Source organism: Antennarius striatus, chromosome 7, assembly GCF_040054535.1.
Source record: "Antennarius striatus isolate MH-2024 chromosome 7, ASM4005453v1, whole genome shotgun sequence".
NCBI classification, from domain to species: domain Eukaryota; kingdom Metazoa; phylum Chordata; class Actinopteri; order Lophiiformes; family Antennariidae; genus Antennarius; species Antennarius striatus.
Genome location: NC_090782.1, coordinates 20,035,069 through 20,061,749, shown reverse-complemented (window position 1 = coordinate 20,061,749; position 26,681 = coordinate 20,035,069). Strand labels below are relative to the sequence as shown.

The 26,681-nt window shown below is 41.9% G+C and overlaps 1 protein-coding gene across 3 annotated transcripts in view; it reads left to right on the top strand.

The window, feature by feature from the left end:
- Nucleotides 1-26,681, top strand: part of dennd1b (DENN/MADD domain containing 1B) — a 96,171-nt gene that overhangs the window by 63,360 nt on the left and 6,130 nt on the right. For all 3 annotated transcript variants that reach the window (XM_068318800.1, XM_068318802.1, XM_068318801.1), the window contains 8 exons: nucleotides 678-779; nucleotides 9,100-9,225; nucleotides 12,172-12,273; nucleotides 17,632-17,722; nucleotides 18,667-18,707; nucleotides 20,063-20,098; nucleotides 20,779-20,835; nucleotides 22,162-22,251. In XM_068318800.1, coding sequence (XP_068174901.1) covers nucleotides 678-779; nucleotides 9,100-9,225; nucleotides 12,172-12,273; nucleotides 17,632-17,722; nucleotides 18,667-18,707; nucleotides 20,063-20,098; nucleotides 20,779-20,835; nucleotides 22,162-22,251 — 645 coding nt within the window. The remainder of the gene's footprint in view (nucleotides 1-677; nucleotides 780-9,099; nucleotides 9,226-12,171; nucleotides 12,274-17,631; nucleotides 17,723-18,666; nucleotides 18,708-20,062; nucleotides 20,099-20,778; nucleotides 20,836-22,161; nucleotides 22,252-26,681) is intronic.

The following is a 26,681-nucleotide window of genomic DNA, read 5'->3' as shown; positions in this document are numbered from 1 at the left end:
CTACATAATTAGTCCAGATCAGCATGTGAGCCTCCACTGCACAGGCTGTCACAAAAGTGACAAACTAGAAATTCACACACTTTGCTGCCCCCCACCCCCTATCCCCCCCCACACCTGCCTGCGTCCTGCACCACACTGAAATAATTGTTGAATTTGTCGCCATCAGGATGCACACAGCACAGCGCACTATCACTGTGTTGTTGTTGATGCATGAGGGTTTTGGTGAACCAAGATGTTCTTCTCTCTACCATTCTTCATTTTGCAAGCACGTTCATGTGTGTTATAGTAAAGATGCTCTAATATTTGTTTTTCCCCCACACACCATTTGTTACCATTAATCATAACGAATGTGATGACAGTGTGGTTTTGAATGTGACTGCCGTGTGTTCTTTCTTCAGGTTTCAGGACTGATATAGCTCACGAGTGAATGACGAAAATAGAAATTCTTTATTATTTAAAATCTGAAACATTCATGATTCTGCAAGTCTTGAAAAGCATTTGCTATTATATGTTGAATCAATGTTACATTCAAATCGTTAATATTGAAACAACATCTGCATATGAAATAAGAGTTTTTATTGTCAGAATTACAGGGTGAGGAATTACAGTAATTGTTAGATTGTGATTGAAATTCTGTTCGCATCTTTACCGATAAAACAAAACATCTCCTTCTTCAGAGAGTACGCAGCCGGTCGCTGGAGGATGTTGTTATTCTCAACGTGGACACCAACACCCTGGAGAGTCCGTTTGATGACCTGCACAACCTGCCCAGTGACGTGGTGAGACACACACACCTTCTCAAACCTTTTGTCTCGTTACACACACGTCACACACACACGCACGCACGCACACAAACAGCAGTTTCGTTTCTCCGTCTTCCGCATCAAGTCTTGCTTGCATAAACACACATTGCCTCGTCCTCCAAAAAAGCACACGCCGACAAACACATACACATGCCGAAACTTGTCAAAGTATGGCTCTGTCCCCTCCCCACATCATTAATGACTGCAGCACTGGCTCCTCAGATTGTGGCTGTCTAAAGTAAACTCCCGCCGCGTCGTGTGACGCTTGAAGGCGAACAGCATTCCCCGACCATCAGAGGCTTGTGGGAAAATGTGCAACTCCCTTCCCTTCATCTCCATCCATTCTAATCATTATTTCACAAAGTCTTGCGTTTCTGCCTGCCCACTGGCACGTTTCTGAGAACGAGAGATAGGAGGAGGGAAGGAGGCAGAGAAGAGAAAAGAAAAGGCAGAGATGGGTGATTTTCTAGGGGGAGAGAGTGGGAAGAAGGGGGCCAATTACCAGTGTGGGCAGTGAAGCCACCTGCCAGTGCATCGTCTCTTTAATTAACAGAGCACTGACGCCGGTCAGTACTACAGGAGCATCACCAAGGTGTCAGGGTCACTCGCACATTTACACACACCCAGACAGACACTCACGCATGCGCACACACACACACACACACACACACACACACACACACACACACACACACACGCACATGAAGCAGGAATCTGTTTGTTTAGCTGATATTCTCGGTGCGTGTATTAAAGCTCCTCCGTGAGGCATTGAGGCCCAGCTGAGACTGTGGTCCCACTATTGCCCACACTGTTAACAGTATATTCTCAGGTTCCACTGACTTCCTGCTCCACCAGCAGTTTATATTTCAATCCTCTGCCCAGCAGCATCCAGACTCTCTCACACTTCATTGAATTGTGTATTAATAACTTCTTACTACCTGCAACGATGCAACTCTTTCTACATCTTGAACAATTACCTACCTGCTTTAAAGCCTGTTTGCTTTACCTGACTTACTGCCTGCATTGCTGCCTGGCTGCTGGAGTTTCATGACACCTGTCTTCCCTCTTGTCTCTGTCTCTTTCACACTACTTACACCAGCCTGGACGGGTTTTTTTTTTTTTTGCACCCGCTGTTCTCTTCTCATGCCTGTGTGCCTGTCTGGCTGAAGTACCTTCCTCTAACTTCTTGCCTGCTTGCTTTCCTGCACCCAGGGACTCAAGTCCTAAATTAAACCGCAAACTGAGTTTGTCATAAAAAGGAGTCAGGGCTTTTGAAAAGCGACAGAAGCGGAGAGAAAAGCCTTTGTCTTTGCTGTGTGATAAATTAAGTGGCAGGCTCAGTGCCTTTTTGCTTTGATCCCCTACTCACCATTTTTCTTGACTAATGACAGAACATAGCCCACATATCATGTCAAATTACACCACCTGAAACTGAAACTTCACTGGTATTAATACATTTATTGCAACAAATTGTTGTTTGTTTTTTTAGTCCTATTCCTATTTTTTATCCTGTCCCCTCTCATCTTTTCACCGGGGCTGGTAGATTAATAAGGAAAGCGAGCAGCTACTAATTGAGTGGAATTCCAGGTCTCTTGTTAGTTTGCTTGTTAGTGATGAGGACATGCCACATGGCATTTGATGTTGCGTTTACACACAAGGAGATGTTTGAGGCATTGTGCATTTTGTCAAACAGAGGCCTGAAATCTTGATTAATGCTGAGCCAGTCTGTGAACGCTGCATGTTGTTTCTGTGCTGTTAAAGCTGCTCTTTATTTCTCTTTAATTCTCATTGTAACACCGGCTACTTAATTCTCAGGCTTTATTCAGTGTGAATCCCTGCCTGCAGAGACCTATGAGGTAATTATTATTCTCACTTTGTGTGAATACGTAAAGCCCGATATGGATTAAAAGGTAAAGGCCACAGGCAATTCTTGGACGTATTTTAAGTCTACCTTAGAGGGCAAATAAAGCGCTCTGATGTTGATTTAAGCCAAACTTTAGAGATCCGTCTAATTATGGCAGCGCAGGCTGTGAGCACATGTGGACTCTATTACGTGGCTCGGCTGACCAGTGGCCATGCTTTTAGCAGGTTCAGAGTTCACAGTTGTCCTGAATTAGCCATCCTCCTTCAGACAGGACCCCTACACTGGCTCCACTAGTGCCCGCCCCTTAATGGTCCTTTCCCCACAATTTCACACTTAATATTTTAGATTTATTGACTATTATAAACGCTTCCATGCCAGTAGCGGTTCCGTTTAGCAGAAAACGGAAAGATCGGAATATTAGACTAATTGGAAATGAGTCAAAAAAGGATGCAACAATAATATTGAGAATAACTTTTGGCTTTTTTTTATTGCAAACAATTTATGAATCAAAGGGCCAACATTAGCCGTGCTTTTGTGCCGGATTTTTCTTTTTGAATGTAAATGTTTCTTCGTTTAACAAATATATTTTGTAGCAAAGATAATGTAGATCAAATAAGTTTTCTGTTGCTTTTGACTTGGTGCCTTTTTCTGTTTTCAGTAAACATTGCATATGATCGGAGAAATAGATGTTTTTATTTTACATCAGGTATTTTTAGCATTTTTTGCATATTTTCAGATTGTCTAAGTTGAACTGGAAGTTTTAGCACATTAATAAATCATACTAATCTCTGAGAGACGGTGCTTTTGTCAGTAAAATCAATATTTTGACAAGCACATTGTAAAGAAATACTCCAAAAAGAGGGGAAAAAGTGTGGTTTTTCCCTGGAAGATCAAGGTATTTTTGTTTCTTATACCGAGATCGACAGTTCTTCTTCTGCACAGATATTGTGCTGATAAAGTTATAATTGGCTTTTGGTTGGTGGAGCTGTTTACTGCGCTAGTCATTAAAAGTATCCAAGAATAGCAAATTAGGAGTCTGTTAATTCTGAAAACAAACATTGTGTGACTGAATCAGATTTTTATTTGATCCTGGCAATTGATCTCAAACCAATGACGGAAGAATTTTTTTCATGTATTATTCCTTCTGTGTCGCACATTCAAGGTGTGGCGCTACAATGCAGCTTACATCTTTATTTTCAGATGCTCTTTCACATCAGAGCCTAATTCCTTCTATTCTCCTCCTCTCTGCCTCTCGCTACTTTGCTGACACCGTGTACCCATACATTCCTAGCCTTCATACATTTGATCATTTGTATTCCCAATAAAGGGGGAATTTACAGCGTACACTCCTACTTCCTGTATTTCAAGCCTGCATTTGGAGGTTTACAAATGAATGAGGGGGTTGCGGTTGTGTCTGGGTGCCTCTCCTGAGATCACCTGGCACACTTAATCAAACATCGCAGCTTTAATTTGGTGTTCAGTTTCCGATGCTCCCACAAAAACAACATCTACATCATCGTCTACAGTGGAGCACAGCCGACAGCAGGCAAACACTCACACATACAGATGCACAGACACAGCCGCAGATGTTGTTGGCCGGGAATGTTCATCAATGACATTCAGATCTAGTTCAGGAGTAAACTTCTGCTACTCACAGGTTTTTAGTTTGTCCATCACATTCCTCCATTTTCAGTTAAGATAGAGCCAAGTGTTTCACGTCCCCAGTATAATGAAGTAAATGCTGCTGCTGCATGCTGTTCTAACGACATGGCAGCTCCCTGCCTGGAATGTGTTTGCTCCACGACGGCTACATACTGTACTATTCCACAGGCTGTCTGAACCATAAAACAACAATTCCAAAGAATTAATTTTGCTTATGCAGTTGTGTTAATACCAGAATGCGTTCACCTTCGTTAGGGGATGGGATTGTTTTACATGTCGCTAACCGCCGTCTCCGCAGTGTTTCACAGCCATTCATTCACTTGTGTTGAGTTTAAAAAGCTGCACTTCATTTTCACATTTTCAGCCGGCGGTTCGCTCTGGATTAGAAGTCAAAAAGGGAGAGGAGCCTCACCCACTGCGTTAGTTATTGAAGTGAGAGATGACATTTAGCTGTAGTTAATTATGTATGCAAAACTCAACTGCTCAGCTGCTATAAGAGGTCAGCTTGACAAAGTAACCCCACACCGGGGAGAGTCTCATAGCAATGAGATAGCCCTATTAAAACACACACACCCACGTGTATGTGCGCGCGTGCACACACACACACACACACACACACACACACACACACACACACACACACACACAAACTTTGTTTCCCCATTGCTCTTTCACTCCGCTCACTAATGTATTGCCGCATTTATTTAGCAGCAAGTCATCACGCTTAATGACTAAGAATTATATTTCACCACGTCCTTTAATATTTTCCTACTCTGATATTTTTCCCCGTTTTCACACACCGTATGTATTTAAGAACTGAATTTTATGGATTTAATATTCACCAAAATTAATTTTGCTTCCTTACTAAAAACTAAAAAGGTGATTTCATGTGGTTAGTTTTAATAGATTGTAGTCATCAACTTCAGTAATATCCCTATTATTGTGCAGTTTTACCCTAAACCTGAAAATAAAGATGAATTTAAGAAAAATCCTAATAGATCTAATATTTGCTTTAAATTACAGCAGTGAATGCATGCATGGATTCCAACTCGAATGCTTATTGTGTATGTGTGTGAGCGTATATGCCGTTGCTTCGTGAGTCTTTGTTCAAATTTATGTGTGTGTGTTTGTGTGTATTGGTGTGTGTGTGTGTGTGTGTGTGTGTGTGTGTGTGTGTGTATGTGTTCTGTTCAGACTGCAGCACATCAAAAGAAAGTGGGAGATTTTCATAACTATTTTTTTTCTTTGTAGTTCTTTAATTGCATCCCCATGGCTTTCTTTCCCTGGACAGAATCTTAAAGACAACATTCTTTTTTGTGAGAAGAAAACCCAACTTTTTATTTATTTATTTTTGAACAACAGACAAGTGTCAGGGTCGTTATTTGGGAGGGCTTTTTATGCTATAGTGAAAATTTAGGGGGCAATTTCTAAATATATATTCAAAGATTTGTTTACAACTTTTTCTTCCTTTATTCATTCATTTTCTCAGTTACTCCATAATTAATTTCAGACAATCTCACCTTTGTCATTTGTTTGCTCCTTTGTGATTCCGTTGTCAAATAAAAGTAGCAGATAATTTCCAGTTTGTAATTTGCTGCAGTGACCAGGTTTGACATGTTAAACGATCTGATTTTTTTCTGCACTTTGCACTGTAATATATCGCAAGAAATCTATGGTAATTTTATGAGTTTTAAAAAAGAGCAGTAGCTGTTACTTCAAAGATTTTTTTGAATTTCTTTTTTATTATTATCATTCTCCAGAAGCTAGTGCCTGAGGAAGAAAAAGAAAACAATGCTTACATTATTCGCATTCAGTTTTCACATGCTGGGATCTCCGATGGATGTTTTTATTTGTGTAACAGCGTTGAAGCTTTGTCAATGCACACACATGTGAGGACATGCTCAAACAGGCACACATTCACACATATGCCTGGTGTCACCTACAGTGGTATCATCCCTTACACTCAGTCAGGGATGATCATTGCACCTGCTAATTACCATCTCCAGCTGGAGAGTTAAATGGAGATCTGTTCTATGTCTGACCTTTGACCTTATGCTCTTTATGTGACGCACTTCAAATGCTGTTTGGGCCTGGCTGGGCCGGGTCTTAATGAGGCCCCATGTCTGCCCTCTGTGGACTGTGCGCTTTGGATGCCCCGCTTTCATTGCCGACCATCTTCCCTTGATGTAAATTGAAAAGATCACAGCTATGGGGAGAAGACCTGTACTGGAAAGGCCCCTCTGCATAGATTATGAATATCATAACTCAACAGTTTCTCCTCCAACTACCCACTCCCCTCTCTCTTCCCGCCACCCCTTCCCTGTACAATGCTATAGTTCTAATTGGACCCAGTGGGGGACTCACTGCCTTTGATCTCATCACCGCCACTGTGACTTTACACTAAAAAATGTCACTGTCAAATTGGGTTATCACCTGTAGAGCCTGGCCTTCCCTCTGATGCTTGTACGCATCTCGTTAGCTTTACTCAAACTGTAGAAGTTAATTAGTCTGACAGAGCCATTAGTGCAGAGGCATACCTTATGACTGTGGCTTAGGTGCCTTATTGAAAACCCAACAACTAAATATACATGTTTTATTTAGTGCTGGATGTGCAGAGCAAACTGTTCTTTGCTCTGCTGATCACAGAAACTAGACTTTTTGTTTTGCACTTCTGTTTATTTCTTACGTGTCATTTATTTACACCTGTGACTGAAGGGGGATATTTGTCGTCGCTTTTGGTGGTAAATGGATGTCTGCCTTTAAACTTATCACGTCATCACACATTGTACTCTAATACTGGAAAACAGAATACATCTGAAGCAGTGTCCCCACCTCATTAAAAGTATTTGCTTGTACCCATTTGGAGTTGCAGTTCGAAACTCCACTATCCCATCTCCTCTCAGTCTATGGGGTATGCCTCCCCCACTCAGACTGACATTGTGCACGCTTTGATTCTCCCCCTGCAAAAAAAAAAAAAGAAAAAGAAAAAAAAAGACAGCTTAATGATTTGCAAGGATGGAAAAGAATCAATAAGAACGCACATAAACATGAAATATTAATTCCAGAAAAGTCTTTACATAAACATAAAAGCGTTTAGCACAATGAGCGTATATGTAGATGACACTTGTTAATTTAGCCATGATAAACTTCCTGTTTGATGCCTGGGAGCATTTTCTGTGGCAGCATGGGGACGATGTGGAGACTGAGAAAGCCCTGGGGAGAGGGATTGACGCTGTTCGTTTTGTCTTTGTCCCAGATTAAGGCTGCCACTCTCTGTCTCGATTTCTCTTCTTCTCTCTCAGCCTTGGTTTCGTTTTCTGTCCTTTTGTGCGAGCTGCGCTAACACTTTGCTTCTCTTCCTTTAAGTTTTCCACATAGACTAATTGCAGATGCCAGACCGCAATATCCCTCACGCAGCACGGCCACGTCTGAATTAAATGGACCCGATCGAAATGTGATCACATTGCAAATGAACTTCAGTCATTTAATGGTTGACTCACCTCATGCTTTCACATCTTGTTTATTCTTCAAACCTGCAAATGCTGCTGCTTATAAAAGTTAATAATACTGATGTATAGGATCTGTTTTCCCCCCTGGTAGACGATTAACACATGAATACCTGACACTGACATGGCATAACATGTTCAGTTAATCAGTTTATCGGTACTGCATGTACAGTCACTTTTCTTGCCCTGTGTCAAACAGAGTGGTGAAATGAGGGATGACATTCTTACAGAGAGCTTTGGTTTAATGTGCCCTGTTCTCACACCCGTAAGCGAGATATCAAATCCTTATCAGCCTCATTGTTTTGAGCAGCGCTCTTTTTATGTGTGTATAAAGTGATTGAGCGCTTTTAGCTAATTTCATGTTTACAGGCAGTAAATAATGTGTTCGGTGAGGAATAATACTCGGCCTCAATTTCACAAATTGAAAATTGAAAAATAAATTTATAGGGTTCATTTCGAATCGCAATTTGAAGCCCCGGCCGAGCTGTGCTCCGGTAATCGAGACATTCTGTGCCGCTCAGTCAAACTTGCTTTTGTGCTAAGCTGGCACAACCCACACAGAGAGCAGCAGGCCTCTCGCTACCTCTGCCTCCTCCTTGCTCTGGCACAACACAATCAGACTTCTGCTAAGCAGGTGAGGAGAGCCTCTTGACAACCTTCTTCCCAGACTCCCCACGGCCCGGTGGCCGGGGTGAATCTTTTGTCATCCTAAAACAAGCTCGGGCCTGCTTGCTCCTCCACTCCCCGCTTGGAGTCCTGGTGGCAGATCCAGGAGAGGGGAAAATAATTAAAGACATTTTATGTCAAGAGTCCCTGTCTTGAGGGAGTTCGGGAGAGCCAAGGAGGGGAGGAGAAAACAGGAGGAATGGAAAGTAAGATGAGGAAAGTAAGAAATGGAGGGAGAAGGTGATGGGAGGAGAGCGGGGGTGGCTGCATGAAAAGAAAAGAGAGGGTGAGATGAAGAGCGGGGATGTGAGTTTCCATTTCCTCTTTGCTCCCCCCCATCCTTTGCTCAATTAGCAAAGCAGCAGGTGCTCTCAGTAGCACAGCAGACCAGCTTGGAAAAAAAAGCTGAAGCTTTTTCCTCTCTTTTCTTTCACTTTTTGAGATGACCTGCAAATGTGATACTTCACACCCAGAATGGGCTAGCTGTTTCCTCCACCAATTTCAGAGGTGATAATTTAACTTTTACCCCTCCACCCTCCCCTCTGCACCCCTCTCAACCCCCCCCCCCACATTCTCTCCTTCTGTTTTTGTCTACCAGGTGTCCACTCTGAAGAGCAAGCTGAAGAAGCAGTCGACGGCTACGGGAAGTGGCGTGGCGAGGGCCTTCCTGAGAAGTCAAGCCGCTCTGTTTGGATCCTACCGAGATGCCCTCAGATATAAACCCGTAAGGATGTGCCCATTATTCACTGCCATTGTCTGATATTACAACTTTTATTTCCATTCTATTTAGGACCATTTTTCAGCAGCGACCAAATTCTATTGAATTGATTAGTTATTTATTACAAATGCCAAAGATAAAAAGTAGAAATACTCTTCTCTAATAATTTTCTGATCAGCATGTGCAGCACGCTGGAGCGCTCTCAGTTTTGGTGAGGTGAGACATATTTCATGAGTCTGGTTAGAGTGGGCCAGTTTTGACTGAAAATAAAAGCTGTGTTTTCAGCTGCAGTGTAGAGCTAAGGTGGGCCTGTCTGAGACACTGAAATGTCAGAGGAAGGGAAAAGAGTCAGGACGTTCCCTTTGAAGATCCCTTTTAGCCACCTTTGGTGTTTTACTCTCCTTTACTAAGCCCCCCTAACATTTCTTTTCTCAAACATTTCTGCTTATCAAGTCTGAGTTGGAGCACAGCAAACTACAGCATGTCCTGTTTGTCAAATAGCGAAGCCTTTGTTCCTTTGGCTTTGAGATTAATTGGACTTTGTGAACTCCTGGAGCCAAGATGCTACATTATTGATGCTGTCTCTCCTTTCTGTGTATACAGACAGTATACGAACAGACTGCCTCCCCTCTGACACAAGCACTGAGACTCAGTGGATGTGTGTGTTTGTGTATATCTGGGCACAATATGCATTTCTTAGTTCTCTCACCCTCACACCATGTTATCTTTTAGGCAGGATATGTGCAAAGAGTTAACACACGTACACACGCAGAAGTATGTTTAAATCTGCCTTCATGATCATACTATTGATATTCCCTTTGTTCTGATATTTGTGGAATATCACTCCACTAGTTATTATTCTGAGCCGAGGATAAAGATCTTCCTTGACGGAGCCAAGCAGACAACCACGGTTCACAGGCCCATATGCTTCATCAGGAGGATGAGTGTGGATTCCTGGAGGGAGCCTTGCTGAGTTGTAAATTAAATGATACTGGAAATTGATAATGAGTTGAGAAGAAATCAGCTGATTAGAATAACATTTCTTTGTTTGTGCTCACCTTGACGCTTCCCCAAGTGCCAAGTGCTTTTTGTTGGCTCAGAGCGACACATATGTCAGGAAAGAGAACTTGACATAATCAACAATAATCATGCAATCGGGTTTAAAAGGTCTTGGTTGTGTAAGTTTTGATTCCTTCACGTGTTCATAAGCAGTAAAAGACGAGGTCAGACTGTCACTCATGCACATTTATATGTTTGCATGTGCTGCAGTGTGAATTCTGCACAATTAAATGCAGGTATTTGGAAACATTTTAAGCGTCATACAATAACAATCATTTATCCATATGCATATTAAACAGAATGTCTTATTTAATTAGTTCAGTTTGGTTGTGTTTGCTTATAAAATAACACGATAATTACCTACAACTTGTCATCAGTGCTGAGAAGGTAGCTGATAATTCCACATCTTTAACTTTAAAAACAGTATAACTAGTAATTAATGCACTCCTGAGGGTAAGAAGGGCTAAGATGTAGTAAGCAAAGATAGATAATTTAATGCACCAGAGATGTTTTGGGATTTGCTGTGTTAAAACCTGCAGATATTTTTACACTCCTCTGAGGTTGTCTACATACAAAATGTAAAAAAACCCGTCAGTGCCAGTGACCGTATGTTTGGTTCTCTACTCTGATCTCTAGTCCTCTTCGTCTTATTCAGTATTATCTGCTCTAGTTATTGGCTCTAAAGTCACTTTTTTGTGAATGAATTTCTCATTACAAGATGACAATGAACCAATCCACTAGTCACACACTCCTGGGCTGCCTTCAGGCAACAACAACAAATAGAAAGAAATGTATAACCTACAGAAGCACACATATAGATGCAGATGTAATACATATATATACATATAGCAATGTGTGTGGAAGTGGATTTTGGTCTTTCTTGCGCTGTGTTGTCTTTGCTGATCCTCCTAGAATACATTCACATAATGTTCCTATATTGTTTTAAGGTAGTGGTTTGATTACAGTACCTCCAGCAGTTGCTATTTGGTGCCAGTCTAAATTTTTTACATTTACATTTGCTCAGTGGCATTCAGTGTCAGTTTGGAGTTAAGATCGAAGCTGCAGCAGCCTGATGCTCAGCTGATTCAATTACAACAAACTACTTTGACTGGGCTTGTATGAAAAAAAATACAACTTGAAAACTTTTAGTGATGTAAGTGGAGCAGAATTCCTATGATGTAATTTAGGCCACTGGTATTATCCGCCCATCCATGGAAATGGGGTTAGTCCCCGGTGTTGTTAAGTTGTTTTTATGTGCCAGACTGTGCTCACAGCCTCAAACAGACAAAGCGCATTGTTTTACACTAGGAGAATTTAGAGCTTCGTTGAAATACGTGAGAATTATGTTAATTATGAGAGAACGTAAATCGAAATGACTGTGGGGCTGTTTGTGATTGGCCTGCAGTGGTTCTGTTGTCATCCTCCGTGTATATAGCTCACAGGCCAACCCGGCATGATGTAAGAAATGGTAATAATGTGATCATGTTTTTGCGTGTTTTACAGGGGAGTTTACTGGGACACTGTCTCCTGGTTGTATGTGGGGAACTGTTTTCTCTTATTTTTCTTCTCTTTTTTATTTTTTTCTTCGTCATCCTCCTTCCTCCTATTTCCTTCCTGTCTCTCTTTTAAACTAATTTTCCATTATCAGGCACCTATAGCTCACCAATGAGGAAATCAGTTGAAATGCCCCTTGATTAGAGAATGTTTTTATATTCCATAATGATATTAAGATAATTTAAGTCCCTTAACTGCCTTTGCTCCTATGGTGGATTTATGAACTACTGTCAGTAAATGTGGTAAAAAAAAAAGAAGAAGAAGGTAAATAAGAGAAATGTGCCTCATCTAAACAGTATTAATCTTTTTTTTTGTCTATAATATCTCTGGACTTCTCAGGGGGAGCCAATCACGTTCTCAGAAGAGAGTTTTGTGAATAATCGCTCGAGCACCATGAGGAACTTTCTCTCCATGGCTGTCAACCTGCAGCTCTTCAAACAGGTACAGACAGCCGTCGAGACGTGTGATTGGCCGTGAGTGATTGTTGGTGCTCTGATTGATGTGACCCTAGAAAGAAGCTTTTAGGTTCCCTTTTTGCTCATCAAACTATTAGCTTCGTTTAGGGTTCTGGGGTCTGGTGACATCTAGAGACTGTTTACTGTGGTTCTCACTTGAGGTACAGTATATATTATCTCCATTTGTCCGAAACAAACAACTTAATGAATCCGGCCTCTGAGACTATTCTTATTTAAAATCAACCACGTTTTTGCATCCTGCTGTGTGATGGCAGGATGTTCCCAAAAAGTCACCTATTTACTGTTTTTCTCCCAAACCCCTTCAGCAATACTAAACTTACCCGAGCCAAGCAGAAATGCCTCTGGCTCTGAAGAAAATGTTGTTTTTTTTATCACCCTCTGAATTTTTCTCTGCACTCTCTGACCCCTGATGGGAGGGTGATTTACCCCCGAGAGTTCTAGCACAGCGACCCTCAATCAGCCTTTTGTTTCTCGGGACATCCTGCCCCGTCTATAATTTTCCCAGGCCGAACAGATTGGGAGCAGCAGTTCAAAGCATCCACCCGGCTGGCTGCTGCCTCAGCGGTAGCATTAGGAAACAGACCCTTATCTCGTCCTACTCCTCTTCTCCAGCACAAGGGATGGCGTGAGCTTATCTCTTCCACTCCTCTTTGGACTAAAGTGAGAGAGGCCAGCGGTCTGCTTGAGCTCTGGTCTGGCCATGACCCATGTGGTATCCGCTACCAAACCACATTCAACTCACATGGCCACACACACACACACACACGCATGAATTAATTCTAATATGCATAAGTATGCTGCTTGTTTTGAAATTCACAGTTTTATACCAACTGCTATTATACTTTAAGCTTCTGTTGTACACTTATAAACCAATAATGTAAGTTTATTGTACATTATTTATAGCTTTGTGAATATGATGGATTTCTTGTCAGCGCCCCCCACCCCCAATTATAAAACATAAATAGCAATTTGCCACACACAATGAGTAATAGACTGTAGCAACATTATATTTGTCATATTGTACGGACACACACTACATTATTTTAGCAATGACACCACAGTGTATCCAGGTGTGATAGTCACACAGTCTGACATGAAATGTAGAGAAGGGCAAATTACTTTCTGTGCCCGACACAAAAGAAAAACTCACAAGGTTGTCATTTTCCAACGCAGATCTACAGGAATATTCTTGTCCTCCTTCAAAGCCTGTTCTCAGATTTATCGTCACACAGATTAAACATACATATAAAAGCAATAGAAATTGTAGATTACCTGTACCGAACACGTCATCAGAATTTACTCTATTTTTTAATCTATCACAGAAAACAATAAAGTAATGTAATTTTTTTGTATGTAGTTTTTATTAAAGGTAAATATTTCCAAATACATAACAATAGCAGCAGGTCAGATAACAGTAGATTACTTTTTGAAACCTTTTATTGAATTATTTAGCTTGTGTGTTTTCCCCATGCTCCAGCTAAAGTAAACAGACGCTGCTTTATTTCCCAATGGGATCATTGAGACGGGGGAACCAGGGGGCACCATGGGCGGCCATTTCTAAGCGTGGGTCGTGTAAACAAACTGGTATGGTATCAGTTAACAAGCGAACAATCAGGAGTGCATCGAACAACCAATCAAATCTGACACAATGATACACAGTGCACCATTCATTCTCTTACATGCAATGGTCATAGTGTGGGATTAGTCACTCTCAACACTATGGCAACCATACCAGGTCAAATTGAAACCATATTTTTAGACAACAGCGCACGTTACACACACGTTGAGGCGCTATCTGTGTATGAGGTGCCGCCATCTCAGCCGGAAATAACTTTTCAACAGCTGATTGTGTTTTCATTCTTTTTAAAAGAGATTTTTTTGTTGCTTCACGTTCAGCCACAGGTGATTACAGTATTTTCCGCACTATAAGGCGCACCTAAAAGCCTATAATTTTCCCATAGACCTATAGTGCGCCTTATAATCCGGTACGCCTTATACTGTATATGAACTAAATTATAAAATAAACAGTTCGTTAAATGTGCGTCCAGTGGGCCTTATAGTGCAGAAAATACTGTACTTAGATATTTAGTGTTCGTATGGAGTCAGTCAAAAGGGCATTATAAATACTGGAGGATCTCAATGGCTGAGTGAACATAGTCTATTATGTACCGTCCCTTTGACATTTAAAGCCGTAACTTGAATATTGCTTTGGATAAATGAGCCTAAATCACAGAAAGGAGTTGCACTATTTTGTGCCTCTACATGAAGGAGACATCAAGCCAACCCTAAATTGACCCTTCATGTGAAATGTCAAGGTTTCAGATCATAGCACCCTTTTCTTTCGCTGGATGCTGTCCTTTCTGTCCACTGGCTCATCCTGTGTTCAGGGCAGAACGGGTGGGAGAAGCCCTCCGAAAGAATGCGTGGGGAAAGACTGTCGACATTAACCTGCTTCCTATCAACCATCCTCAGCCCCTCCACACTTACAAACTCACAAGGCTGTCATGTGTGTGCATTGAGCTAGCACAGACTTATTCAATGAAGTATCTTTCTGTTATTGACAGCACTAAGCCAAACACTGTTTTATTGAGTCTGTCCGGCGGGGCCGTACTCTGATGATTTACTGCCAGGAACCTGTGTAGACAATGTGCATCCCATCAATCAATAATCATCCATCATTCTCGGTGTATATTAATGCAGTAGCCGCTATATTTATGGAAAGGGGGATAAGGTGTATCCTTGAAAAATCTAATAATTTTTTTAAATCTGATGCCCTTTCATTCCACTGGGTCCACAAGAGTCCAGATCACAGTAGCTGCATGAGGTCAAACCTATTGAATCCAGACAAACAATGCTGGAGAAGACTAAGTCCCACCTCCATGTCTAAAATGTGTAACTACATGGGAAATACTAATAAGATGGAAGCTAGATGTTGGCCCTTAAAGTCTCAGGTCAGTTTCTGCTGTTTGGTGCCTTTTTAAATAGAAAATCAGCTTTTCTAAAATACAAGCTGTTTGTAGCTCATTTGAAGTTGATGTGTTTCTGTCGTGATCTCCGTAGGTTCATGCCTAAATATTAAATAGACATAATGTATGTTTTGCTCTACCTTTCTGATCGATGTGCATCATAGATAAGCAGCAGTAGTGTTTGCCACCTAATCTCCTTCATTTTTAAACAATTTTCAGTTCCGTGCTACAGAAACTAGTTTAGAAAAAAATAATGATGACAATCACTGAGGCCCTCCATGTATACAGTTTATCTTAGAATGAACCTCCATAGAGTCTTTATCCCAACCCCAAAACCAATCCAGACCGCTCTGACCAACCTGAGTCAATGTGTTGCTGGTAGCCAGATGGAATAACTCTCCGGCGTCGGCTACTAACTCATCAACAGGAAACCAGATGACATGTAGACATGAGGGGATGGAGTCACATCCAAGTGTGGAACTGTGCCTGGATCACTTCAACATGTTGGGCTTGGCTTCATCTGAACAAAATGTGTTAAGAAAAACATGTTTAAACGTTAATGGATTAAATTTGTTATTTCATATACAGTACATGCATTCAATCTGTTGATCCTTGAATTAAGTTGGTCTTCATGTGAAATTAGAAATTATTTTTCTGTTATTTTAAGGATTTTACTTCTCGTTCTTTTTCTTTGTGGTCTCTCTTCATCTCAAAAGAAAGAAAACCAGTCTGCTGTGTGTTTGTGGACGTGCAAATTTGTTGGTATGGTTGCATGAGCAAGCATTTAAGTGTTGGTTTGAATGTGAGTGAGAGTGTGTCCGTCACACTCTGCCATTGTTGGGTAATGTCTAATTAAGGTCCACAGCGAGGCAGGTAATCCGGCCAGAGTGTGTGGACGGTTGGGGGTGGGTAAGTGAGGCTTTGGCTAGGTGATGATTTGGGTTGATTATATGCACTAATTGGGCAGAGTGGCTGGAACCTGACGTCTCACCTCTCATTAAAATGATCTAATGATGAGTTTCCAAGTCTCCTGACCAGAGGAGCTTGTGGACGCTTGTTGGACGCTAGTTAGTGGTCGGTCCCCGTAGACGTTCAACCTCACGCAACCAACACTGTTGTCACACTTGGGACATACTTCCAGGGGTGGGAGAAGGCTTGTTATCGTGAAGGAAGTATCTGACTATATGTAAATTACAAGTATGTCAACTAAATGAACGTTAATGTTATTACACTTTTATTCATACTAATTATTCCAAGGGACATTAGCTGTTGTTTTTTACACAAATAGGAGTGGATGTTTTTTTAATAAAAGTTACTCATAAAGGTTGAACACAGAAACTTAGACGACACAAAAACCAGTCGAAGGTTTTTTTAGCACTTCAGCAAACGTCGAACCCACATTTTAAAAATGAGAAATGTACTACATCGCAGCTGCCTTGTTTTTATATGCTAGCGAACTTGCCAAGACTAGCCCAAGGATCTCACTGGAGAGTATTATTTTCATGCAGAGATTTTCTGATATTATAAGTGATTGGACAGGAAACGAGCAGCAACTCGGGGGTCAGTGTGGTTGGGTTTAGCTAATAGAAAACAGTGCTCCATGTGTGCAACTGAGTGATCTACATTCACGTAACATTTTCTTCATGTTCGATATTTAGAAAGATACCAAAACCACAATTACAACGGTCAGCCGCTAAACCGGGGCTGTAAACAGCTCTGAGGAGGCGCTGAAGCTCTTGTAATGTGATTAAAACTATAATTAAATATTATACTAATAGTAGTATAAAAATTATTCCAGCATATACAAAATGATCTGTTATTTCCTCCCCTGGTCCTGCCTTTATTTGGCAACAGGAACTATAAAAATGCAGAAAATGTTTCTCAAGCTTCGATGTGTAAAAAGTGCTTCTCTTTCATAGTGTTAATGAGAACGGCTGAGGTATGTGGGTGTTGTGCGTGTGATGGCTCATACTGGACTATTTATGTGACTTTGTGACTGTGGTCGTGAAATGTGTACCTGTCTTGGCTATGAGGTCCATGTGTATGAGATAGATTTTTATGTGCTCCATGTTACAAAGGGAGGAAATGAAACTTCCTCATGTCTCAGACAGTGTGCAGCATGAAGTCTGCTGCCCTAATCCCTCACCTGCTCCACATTACCAAATCCCTATTACCTGCAGCCCACCTAATCTTGGGATGTAGTTTCTGTCAGGTAGGATTAATAACACCCCACTGTGGCCCGAGTGTTTGACTGTGTGTGTATGTGTATCTGTTTAAGTGTGTCCACACACATCCACCCCACCACCACCACCACCCCACCCCTTCTTTAATAAGCACATTGTAATTTATGGTTGCAGTTCATCGACGGACGGCTAGCCAAATTGAACGCAGGCCGCGGCTTCTCCGACGTGTTTGAAGAAGAGATCACAGAGGGGGGCTTCTGTGGAAGTGAGTAGTGCTAGACCTGTCTATCAATTAGCCACGTTATATTTATATGCCATATATCATATGGTAGGAAGCAGCACTTCAGTAAGATTTAACAGTAGAGCATAAAATTGGACAAAAAAATTAAAAGGAAAGGACGTGGTAGTCATTAACCAAATGTACTGTATCAGTTATTTAAAATACAGCAGGACTATTTCAGGTCCTCCATACTGAATGTAATCATCATTGTGTAATGATGATTAAATTGAATTATGATTAAATTACGGTGTAAATAATAGCTCAAAGGGACTCCTAGCGGTTGAGTTTGTTTGTTTTTATATTTGGTGTGTGCTCCTTCACTGTCATTTACGGTAAACATCATCAGAAATTTTTAAAATATCTACTTGCGAATCTGAATGTGGCAAAAGAAGACTGACAAAAGACCTAATGGCACCTGGCAGGATTGAGCTTTATTACGCATGAAGACTGCAGGAGATATCAGAAGTTTGAAATCCCTCAGGAGCGCTTCAGGTCTGAGTCGTATTTACAGGACAAGAAAAAAGGAATGTCATCCACATGTTGCAGCTAATTATTCATAGCATCATTAGGTTCATCAATACCATTTCTGACTGTCAGATGCAATTATGTTGTCAAACAATGATGAATACAACGAAAAAGTCTCTGCTGTAAATCATTCCTGTTGTCACACGTCCATAAATTTACGTTACAAATGTTAATTTGACATAAAACTGACATTAAAGAAGGTAACAAAAGGGATGAAGAAGACAAATCACATTTTATCACCAACATTATCTGGTGACGATAACTTTACCATATTTGTCCTGTTCAATAAAAAAAAAAAAAGCTTTGCAATTTAAAATGTGATTACCTTTGCCCTGCACTGTTAATGCACTATTGTGGAGTTTCAAATCTTTAATTCATATTTCCTGTGTTTTATTTCCCTCCAGGTAATTCAAGGTCTTACCAGCAATGGATGCACACTGTAAAGGTATTCACAATGTCCTGCTTATCATACCTCAGTCCTTTTATCTGCTGCTTTATTTTATGTTCCACTCGTTTTTTTCCCTGAGTTATATTTAATTGAAAGCGTGATTGACACGACTCAGCGTTTGAAGTCCTGGCGTTGCCGTCAGAATGAAAGGGCTGCCTGGATGTTCGGCTCCAGCGTGAGTGTGTGGTTTTGTGTGTGTGTAGCGGCGCGTGCAGCAGGACAGTAGAGACAGACGGGGAAAGGAGACAGAAGTGATTTGACGTGACAAGACGTCCTCCGACATGACGTGTTGATCTGGCAGCAAACACAGGGGTTACTCTGCTGAACCGACCCAAGAACACAGATCTCTCTCCCTCCTTCTTCATCTCCTGTCTCCCTCTCTCCTCCTCTCCTTTTCCTCCGCCGTCTATCTTGCGTCGTCTTCCTCACTCTCTCCGTCTTGTTATCTATCAGGGCTCCTCCTGCCTCCCTTCTCTCGCCTTCTCTCTCTCTCCATCCCCCTCTCCCCATCTCTCCCTCTCTCTCTCTCTCTCTCTGCACGCCGTCAGCTGAGGCTGAATTAGTTCTCTAGAGTGCTCTTCAAAGGTTTGTTAAAGTTCACATTTCCTGACTGACAGGGATCTATAAGAGGGGCCTTCACCTCGGCCCCTCTCCTTTTCTCCCTCCTCCGACTTCTGAAACGCCGCCTGCCATTTACTCTGTTTAGCCGTTTAGCCGACGCTTTGTGCTGACACTAAAGACCAAGCAGAGGAGAAGAGTGAGACGCCAAGCAAGAGATGCAGAACACCACAGAGATAAGAAGTCACACAGAGAGAGATTGAGAGATATCTACGCCATAATGTCAGTCTGTGGAACTCAAAGCCGATATCAATCACACACAGTTCCATCCATTGCCCTTAAACTACTTCTAAATAAAAACCTCTGCATGCTGGGAATCATGCAGCTCATCACTTTTTTGCGTTGAGGCTGTTTGACAACATTTACGACTGTGTAAGGTGTTTTGGCTACGTTTTAATCTTTCCAAATTAGCCCTGTAGGACTGCTGTGATGTAAACATTACAGTAGAAGTTGTTGCCACGTTATTTTTAAGGATACTGCTCATCACAGTGTGACAAAGATGCTCAAAAAACCAGATATAAAATGATCAAACTGATGATGAGAGGAATCGTCTCCACCTGTTAGTTGTTACATGAGACAATGCTTTGGTTGGGCCGGGTAATAATCAAACAGCTACTGCCTATCTTGTGTGCATATATGAATATTTAACATTAAAAAAATAGTTTGAATGTGTGCTGAAACTTATCCAAAATGCCTCTATGTGGATGACTAACTATTTTTTCTGTCTGTTAAAGAGAGGAGGGGCATTCATAAATACAGCTGTGACAAAGGTACGTTCATCTACAAACCAGCAGCGCAGAATTTCTTTTTCTTTAATCTTCTTCTTCACGTTCGGAACCACGTCCTGAATATCCAATTTCAATAGACCTCAAGTGCCATTTGGGTGATTTTGAGTCATCTTAGTCGTACAATTTATTAGTTTTTTAAAAAATGGTCTGTTTTGGAACAGACAGAGGAAGAAATGGGATTCGCTGGATGAGCAGCACCATGTCGTGATGTGCTGTACAATAGGTGGTCAGGGTGCCCTTTCATGTTATCGCCTCCTGTTAGTGTACAAGGCTCTCTTATCCAGCCTTTTGTCTCTGCGTTTTTGCCACAGGGATCAAAGAATTTCTTGATGTTACATGAAACCAGAACAGAATGTTAATGCAACATGGTTTGATTAGTAATGTGTGTGTGTGTGTGTGTGTGTGTGTGTGTGTGTGTGTGTGTGTGTGTGTGTGTGTGTGTGTGTGTGTGTGTGTGTGTGTGTGTGTGTGTGTGTGTGTGTGTGTGTGTGTGTGTGTGTGTGTGTGTGTGTGTGTGTGTGTGTGTGTGTGTGTGGGTGTGTGTGGGTGTGTGTGGGTGTGGGTGTGTGGGTGGGTGTGTGTGTGTCGGTATGACTGTGGGTGTGTGGGTGGGTGTGTGTGTGTCGGTATGACTGTGGGTGTCTGTTGTTTTTCCCTCCTAGGCCAAGAGTCATGCCAAGAGGGGCATCCGGGACATAAAGGGCAGACTTAAAGCGAGGGTGAGCAGCACGTACCTTCACACTCCCACACACACTCACAATACCCCCCCCCCCCACACACACACACACACACACACAAACACACTCGTACAGACAGTTCTGTTCCTGGGCCCACAGACAGACACATGCCTCTCTCATGGAAACAGACAGGAAGGCTGCTTTACATGGAGAGTTTGATTCTGACGCCGCAGCTTTTAATGACTGCTGAAGTCTGCTTAGCGCTTTGTTCAGGGCTGTACATTTTTAACCAACGCCCCTCTGGCTACGGCCTGTCATGTCATCCAAGCCGCAGCCCCTCTTTCTCTTTTATTGTCTGCATATTTCATCAGTGCGCCTGTGATTTCCTCAAAGCTAATGTAACGAGGTGTATGTTTCCATAAGCCTGATGGATTTGATAAGGCGATAGCAGTTTGATCTGTCAGAGGGGAAAAGAGGAGAGAGGCCACTGATGATGATGAACAAGAGGAGTTTGCAGCATCCTTCTACGTGGATACACACAAACACAAACACACACACACACACACACACGCACAGTAGCTGTGATTGAGGGGTTTGATTTAGATTTTTTTGTGCATTCATACATTTCTAAATATACACATTTAATGAATGGACGTTTCTCAGGATCATTGTTAATCCGCATTGCACACACATATACAAATGAACCTCAGCAGACATCATTTCTGTCGTTGTATTTGTTTGAATCTGTCAGAGCACCTGCGTATGTTTTAAGACCAGATCTTCATTCAGTACTTTCCAACTCTCAATACAATTTTCATGGCTAAGAACCCAAACTGAGGATTTGAGTTTTTCACAATGTTTTATGATTGACCAGTTTCATATTTTAAAAGTGCCAGTGATTTCCTAAAAGAGCTGGATGTTGTAGATTTCAGCCAGCATCACTCAAACACAGGTAATAAAATGCACGAAGAACTATTGTCATCTGTGGGTTTGATGCACTGTGGAGTATTAACCTGAACCAGACGTTGTTTGAAAGAGGATTGATTCACATTAACTTCTATATCTTTTTCAGTGTATTGAAATGATGATGAATTAGCTACATCAGGCTTTAGATTCTTGAAGGATCCGTTACGATTCAATGAATTTTATCAGGAGGAATGAGAAAGAGCAACAAACTGGACAACCGATATAGTCCGATAATGACTTTCATTTGAAAAAGATGAACTTAAATAAAGGAGAAGAACATCGGATGAGTTGTAATTTTGGCTCCAGCAGATGATACATTGGTTATTCGAGGGAGATGTATTTTGAAGCGTTCGGTTATCCTCTGACACAACACATCTCTGATTTACCTTCATTGTGTTTCAGGAAGAAGAAGAAGAAGGGATGACTGTCTGCGCGGGGTCTCCAACCAGCACTAAGAGCCTGTCTCCAAGGAGACTGCAGAAGATGAGACGGGTATGATGCACACACACACACACACCCATGCACACGCAGATACACATCAGTAAATTAGTTAACTACATGTACAGAGACTGATTATACCAGAGCTCACTTTTCACTTGATCAACACGGACGCAGTCTTCCACTTTAGTCCTCTTTCTGTCCACTTTTTGTTCTCCTTTCTCCCTTTCTCCTTCTCTCCATTCGAACATCTTTCTCCTTTTATTCCTGTCCGCTTTTCTCTCCACTTTCTCTCTTTCAGCAGCTCTTGGAAGCGATAGTTTGTCAAAGTGCCAAATGTAATGATAAGCATTTTTTTTCCTTTCAACACGCTCGTGTTGTACATTCAGTGTTTTTCTCAGAACAGCGCGGACAGTAGAAGCAACTCATCTGCTGGTCAGCATTTCCTCTGAAAAATTTGCTTTGCACCATAAGTGGATAGCATGTTTTTTTTTTAGTCTTTGTTATGTGCAGAGCTGGTAAATATGTGCACAGAAAACACACTTAATTCAATAGTTTTATCTGGAGAGAAATGTCAGAAAATATACCATATTGAGAGTAAATGAAAATATACAGGTACATTTCTTGGTACAGGAAGTTTAGCTTCATCTAATTAAAATGAGACACTCCTGTGCAGTACAAACACATGTATACAGCCTCAGGGGTACTACTTGCATCTCGCATTTAATATAGAGATATGTATATATGTATACACACCTCTGTATTCGCAGCTGGAGCTTCTCACTTCTTATTGCTTAAATGGACATGCCTGCAATGCACTCGCTGACATTTTGGCCACCGTTGAGCCACAAGTCACATTAAGAGAGCGTTTGCTGTCTCTAATTATTAGCATTGTGTTTCCTGTGTGTGATGAGGCTGGAAAGTCTTAGTGCAGAATGAAGGTGTGACGGCAGGGGAGAGGAAAGCGGCAGCAATTAGAGCTTTTCTAAAGGCCTCCTCGGACACCTCCTCCCCCCACCACCGCGGCGTTCACACACAAAGAAGAGGCCAACCCCCGATACACACACAGATTAACAGTTAACATGCAATTGATGTACAGACACACCCACAAACACACACATGCACACATAATATTCAGGCAGGATGCACACATGCTCATACCCTGTCGCTGCCATCCAGGCCTGTTCATCGCCACAGTAACGGGTCCCTGGAGACCACTGGAGGAGAGACGCGCAGGACAGAGGATGGCATGTCCCACAGCTCTGGTTATGTGTGCATTTGTGCATCATATAATCTGCTATGTGCTCGTCCCACTCCTCTCTTTTCACATTGATATTCTTAACATTTTTATCGCTCACAGTCTAGGTATATTATTTTATGACCTGCATCTTTACACATGATAGACACAAAACCCAGGAGGAGAATGAAATCTGACATCAGGGGTTTTTTTTGTGTTTTTCTTCTGTCAACTGTCAATTTCTCTTCTGTCAACCCTTCAAAACATTTAAAATTAGTTTGCACTGGAAAAGATCAGTTCTTTTAATAATGTATTTACCTTCTATGGAATTCTGTGCTCTGCCCCCGGCTGTCTTAACCAGGTGGTCCTTGCTAGAGAACTTGCTCTCAGTGGGACTAAACTGGTTAAATAAAGGTTAAGTAAGGAAAAAAAAAACCCCTCTTCCTCACCCTCATACCTCCCCCACTTCGCGTGCCTACAGAAGCCAATAATAGTTCCTCAGCAAAACCTCATTGCTCTCCAGTCGTTCCTCCACTCAGTCTCTGCTCCGTACAATCAGAAGTCCTGACCTCCGGCTGCAGGAGCTCCGTCCACACGGACCTGGCTCGGGCACCTTAGGGTGGCTGGTTCAAGTCCAGCTTGGTACAAACTATGGAGTGTGAACTGGTAGCTGGAGAGTTCAGCTCCTGAGCACTGCTGAGGTGCCCTTGAGCAAGGCACCAACCGCCCCCCCCCCACACACACACACACACACACACACAAACTACCTCTAGGGCACCCCTACATGTATGCCCATGTCTCCATGATCCATGATTTAATGTGCATAATTCCTTTGTCTGTGTGTGTGTGTGTGTGTGTGTGTGTGTGTGTGTGTGTGTGTGTGTGTGTGTGTGTGTGTGTGTGTGTGTGTGTGTGTGTGTGCGCGTGTGTGTGTGTGTGTGTGTGTGTGTGTGTGCGCGCGCACGCTCTGGCCTTTATGTATGTTTGATATATTGGGTGGAAAAGAATCTCTCCCCTGGGGATTAATAAAGTAACTTAAATCTTAAATTTGAATGAAAGTCATTCATTCTCAGCCCTAAACTACGAGTTCTCTGTTACTGCACCGCTCCCCATGTGTAACTATGAAGGTAGACTCATTATTGGTGATACCTCAAAGTGTAATGTGACACAATTCAACTCAAAAACTCGGCTCCTTTAAGACTTAGTGCCACATATATCAAACAATATATATGTTATTATCATTTCTTATTTAGCTCATACATATATATTTCAGAAACCACCACCTGCTTCCTGTTTACATGCTTACACGTCTGATCAAGTGACCAACAGAGGCTCATTCACCTGCTGTGTAAACGTAGAGGCAAAAATGTTATCTGATTAAAGACATTCCATCCCCTTTGCATGAAAGGAAAAGCCTGACACATTTTTATCATTCATCTTTCTTTCTTTTTTTTTTTTGTGTAAACCCCTCTGTGTCTGTCCTTGAAAATGAAATGGATGATCCTGGAGTAGCTCCTTTAATTAATCATAGTAAAAAAAATAATCTGAGTTATGAAATTCATTTTCTATTTGATCAGCCAACACACGCACCAAATTGAAAGTGCTGCTGTCATTTGCGTACATATTTCAGTCGTATCTGGCAATGTGGGTGATTTGTTGTGTTTGGTGAGCTTGTTGATTAAGAATGTAGGAGTAATCCTTTCGTTTGACAAAAACACGACTGAATTTGGGCTGCTGACTTCTCATCTGATACAGCAAACAACAGCCATTGTTCTGGCTCCTGTATGGTTTTACGTTTGGAGCGTCACGCCTGTTTAAGATTTTGTGTATCTGGTGTGTTTGTGTGTTTTATGTGATGTTTTGCTGGAAGCATCTGCAAATCCAAAGTGTGTCTGCACCTCAGCCGTTTTGTACATGAGCATCTCTTGGAGTGTGTGTGCGCTCTCTGTAGACAATCACGCATGCATTTAGCAGTTTGCCTCGGGTTGGAAACAAAAGAATGACAGCTGTTAAGAGAGCAGAGGAGAATGGAGGTTGGGACAGTGTTATAGACAATGACAGCCAGCAGGCTTGTGGCCGGGCTCAGCCCCAGGCCCCCGGACCCTTCTCCTGGTGAAGTCGGAGAGGTGCCAGTCCAGAAAACACCACACAGCTGAGGATGGAGGGAGGGAGGGAGGGAGGGGGTGCATGGAGCTGACAAAGATGTAAAACAGCAACAGAGTCAAACGAATACTTCAATTTGTGTGTGTGTGTGTGTGTGTGTGTGTGTGTGTGTGTGTGTGTGTGTGTGTGTGTGTGTGTGTGTGTGTGTGTGTGTGTGTGTGTGTGTGTGTGTGTGTGTGCTTGGTCGGACGTATTAGCATCACTGGGAGACAGCTCATGCGTTCACGGACACATACGTACACTGTACACATGACTTGAGAAGTGTGTGTATGTGTGTGTTCGTGCAGTTGTGTGATTTCACCATGAATGACAAGCATTCATCCCTGAGTTCAAACACTCCTCTGCTAAAATATATTTTAATATAATTACACTTAAATTGAAGTATAGTTCATGCAGCAGCGCAAAAAAAACCCCAACATTATGTGTGTTTGGGTGTTGTGTTGAATCCCGACAATAAGCAAAAGCGGTTATTTCCATGTAAAACGAATTGTTAATCATGTATTAAAAACACTCACACACTGTGGATTACAGAGCACGCGGTGCACGTGTGTTATGACTCATAGTAATGACTTTTTTTATGTAATGCTAAATTGAAAATAGCTCAGATGTGCTCTTAATATTCATAGAGAGATTAATATTGTGGATGAGTATTGTTGGATGAATAGTTGGGGTTCATCTCAGTGAACTTTAAATGCAGACGCCCTGTGTTTGTACGTCTGTGTGTGTTTAGACAGTTATTTGTACGCTTTTGTCGTCTCCACTTCACTTCAGAGACCCAGCTGGCTTTCTCGCTGAAACCAAAGTGCCATCTCCTGGCGCCTTTCAAGTACTGCACGGCGTTCCCCCCTTCACAGAAAGACACCTGGTGATTTTACTGGATGAGTTGAATTTAGTTTAACAGAACCAGCATAATGCACATTTTCCGTCTTTTAAACAGCTCCTGTTTCAAGCAAAAGGGAAGCGGGCTTTTAGCAACAGCCAGTTGGGCGGACAAGTGGTGGATCTTGCCTCAAACGCCACCCCCCCCCCCCACACACACACACACACGCACACGCACACACAACCCCCACCTTCAAGTGAACGT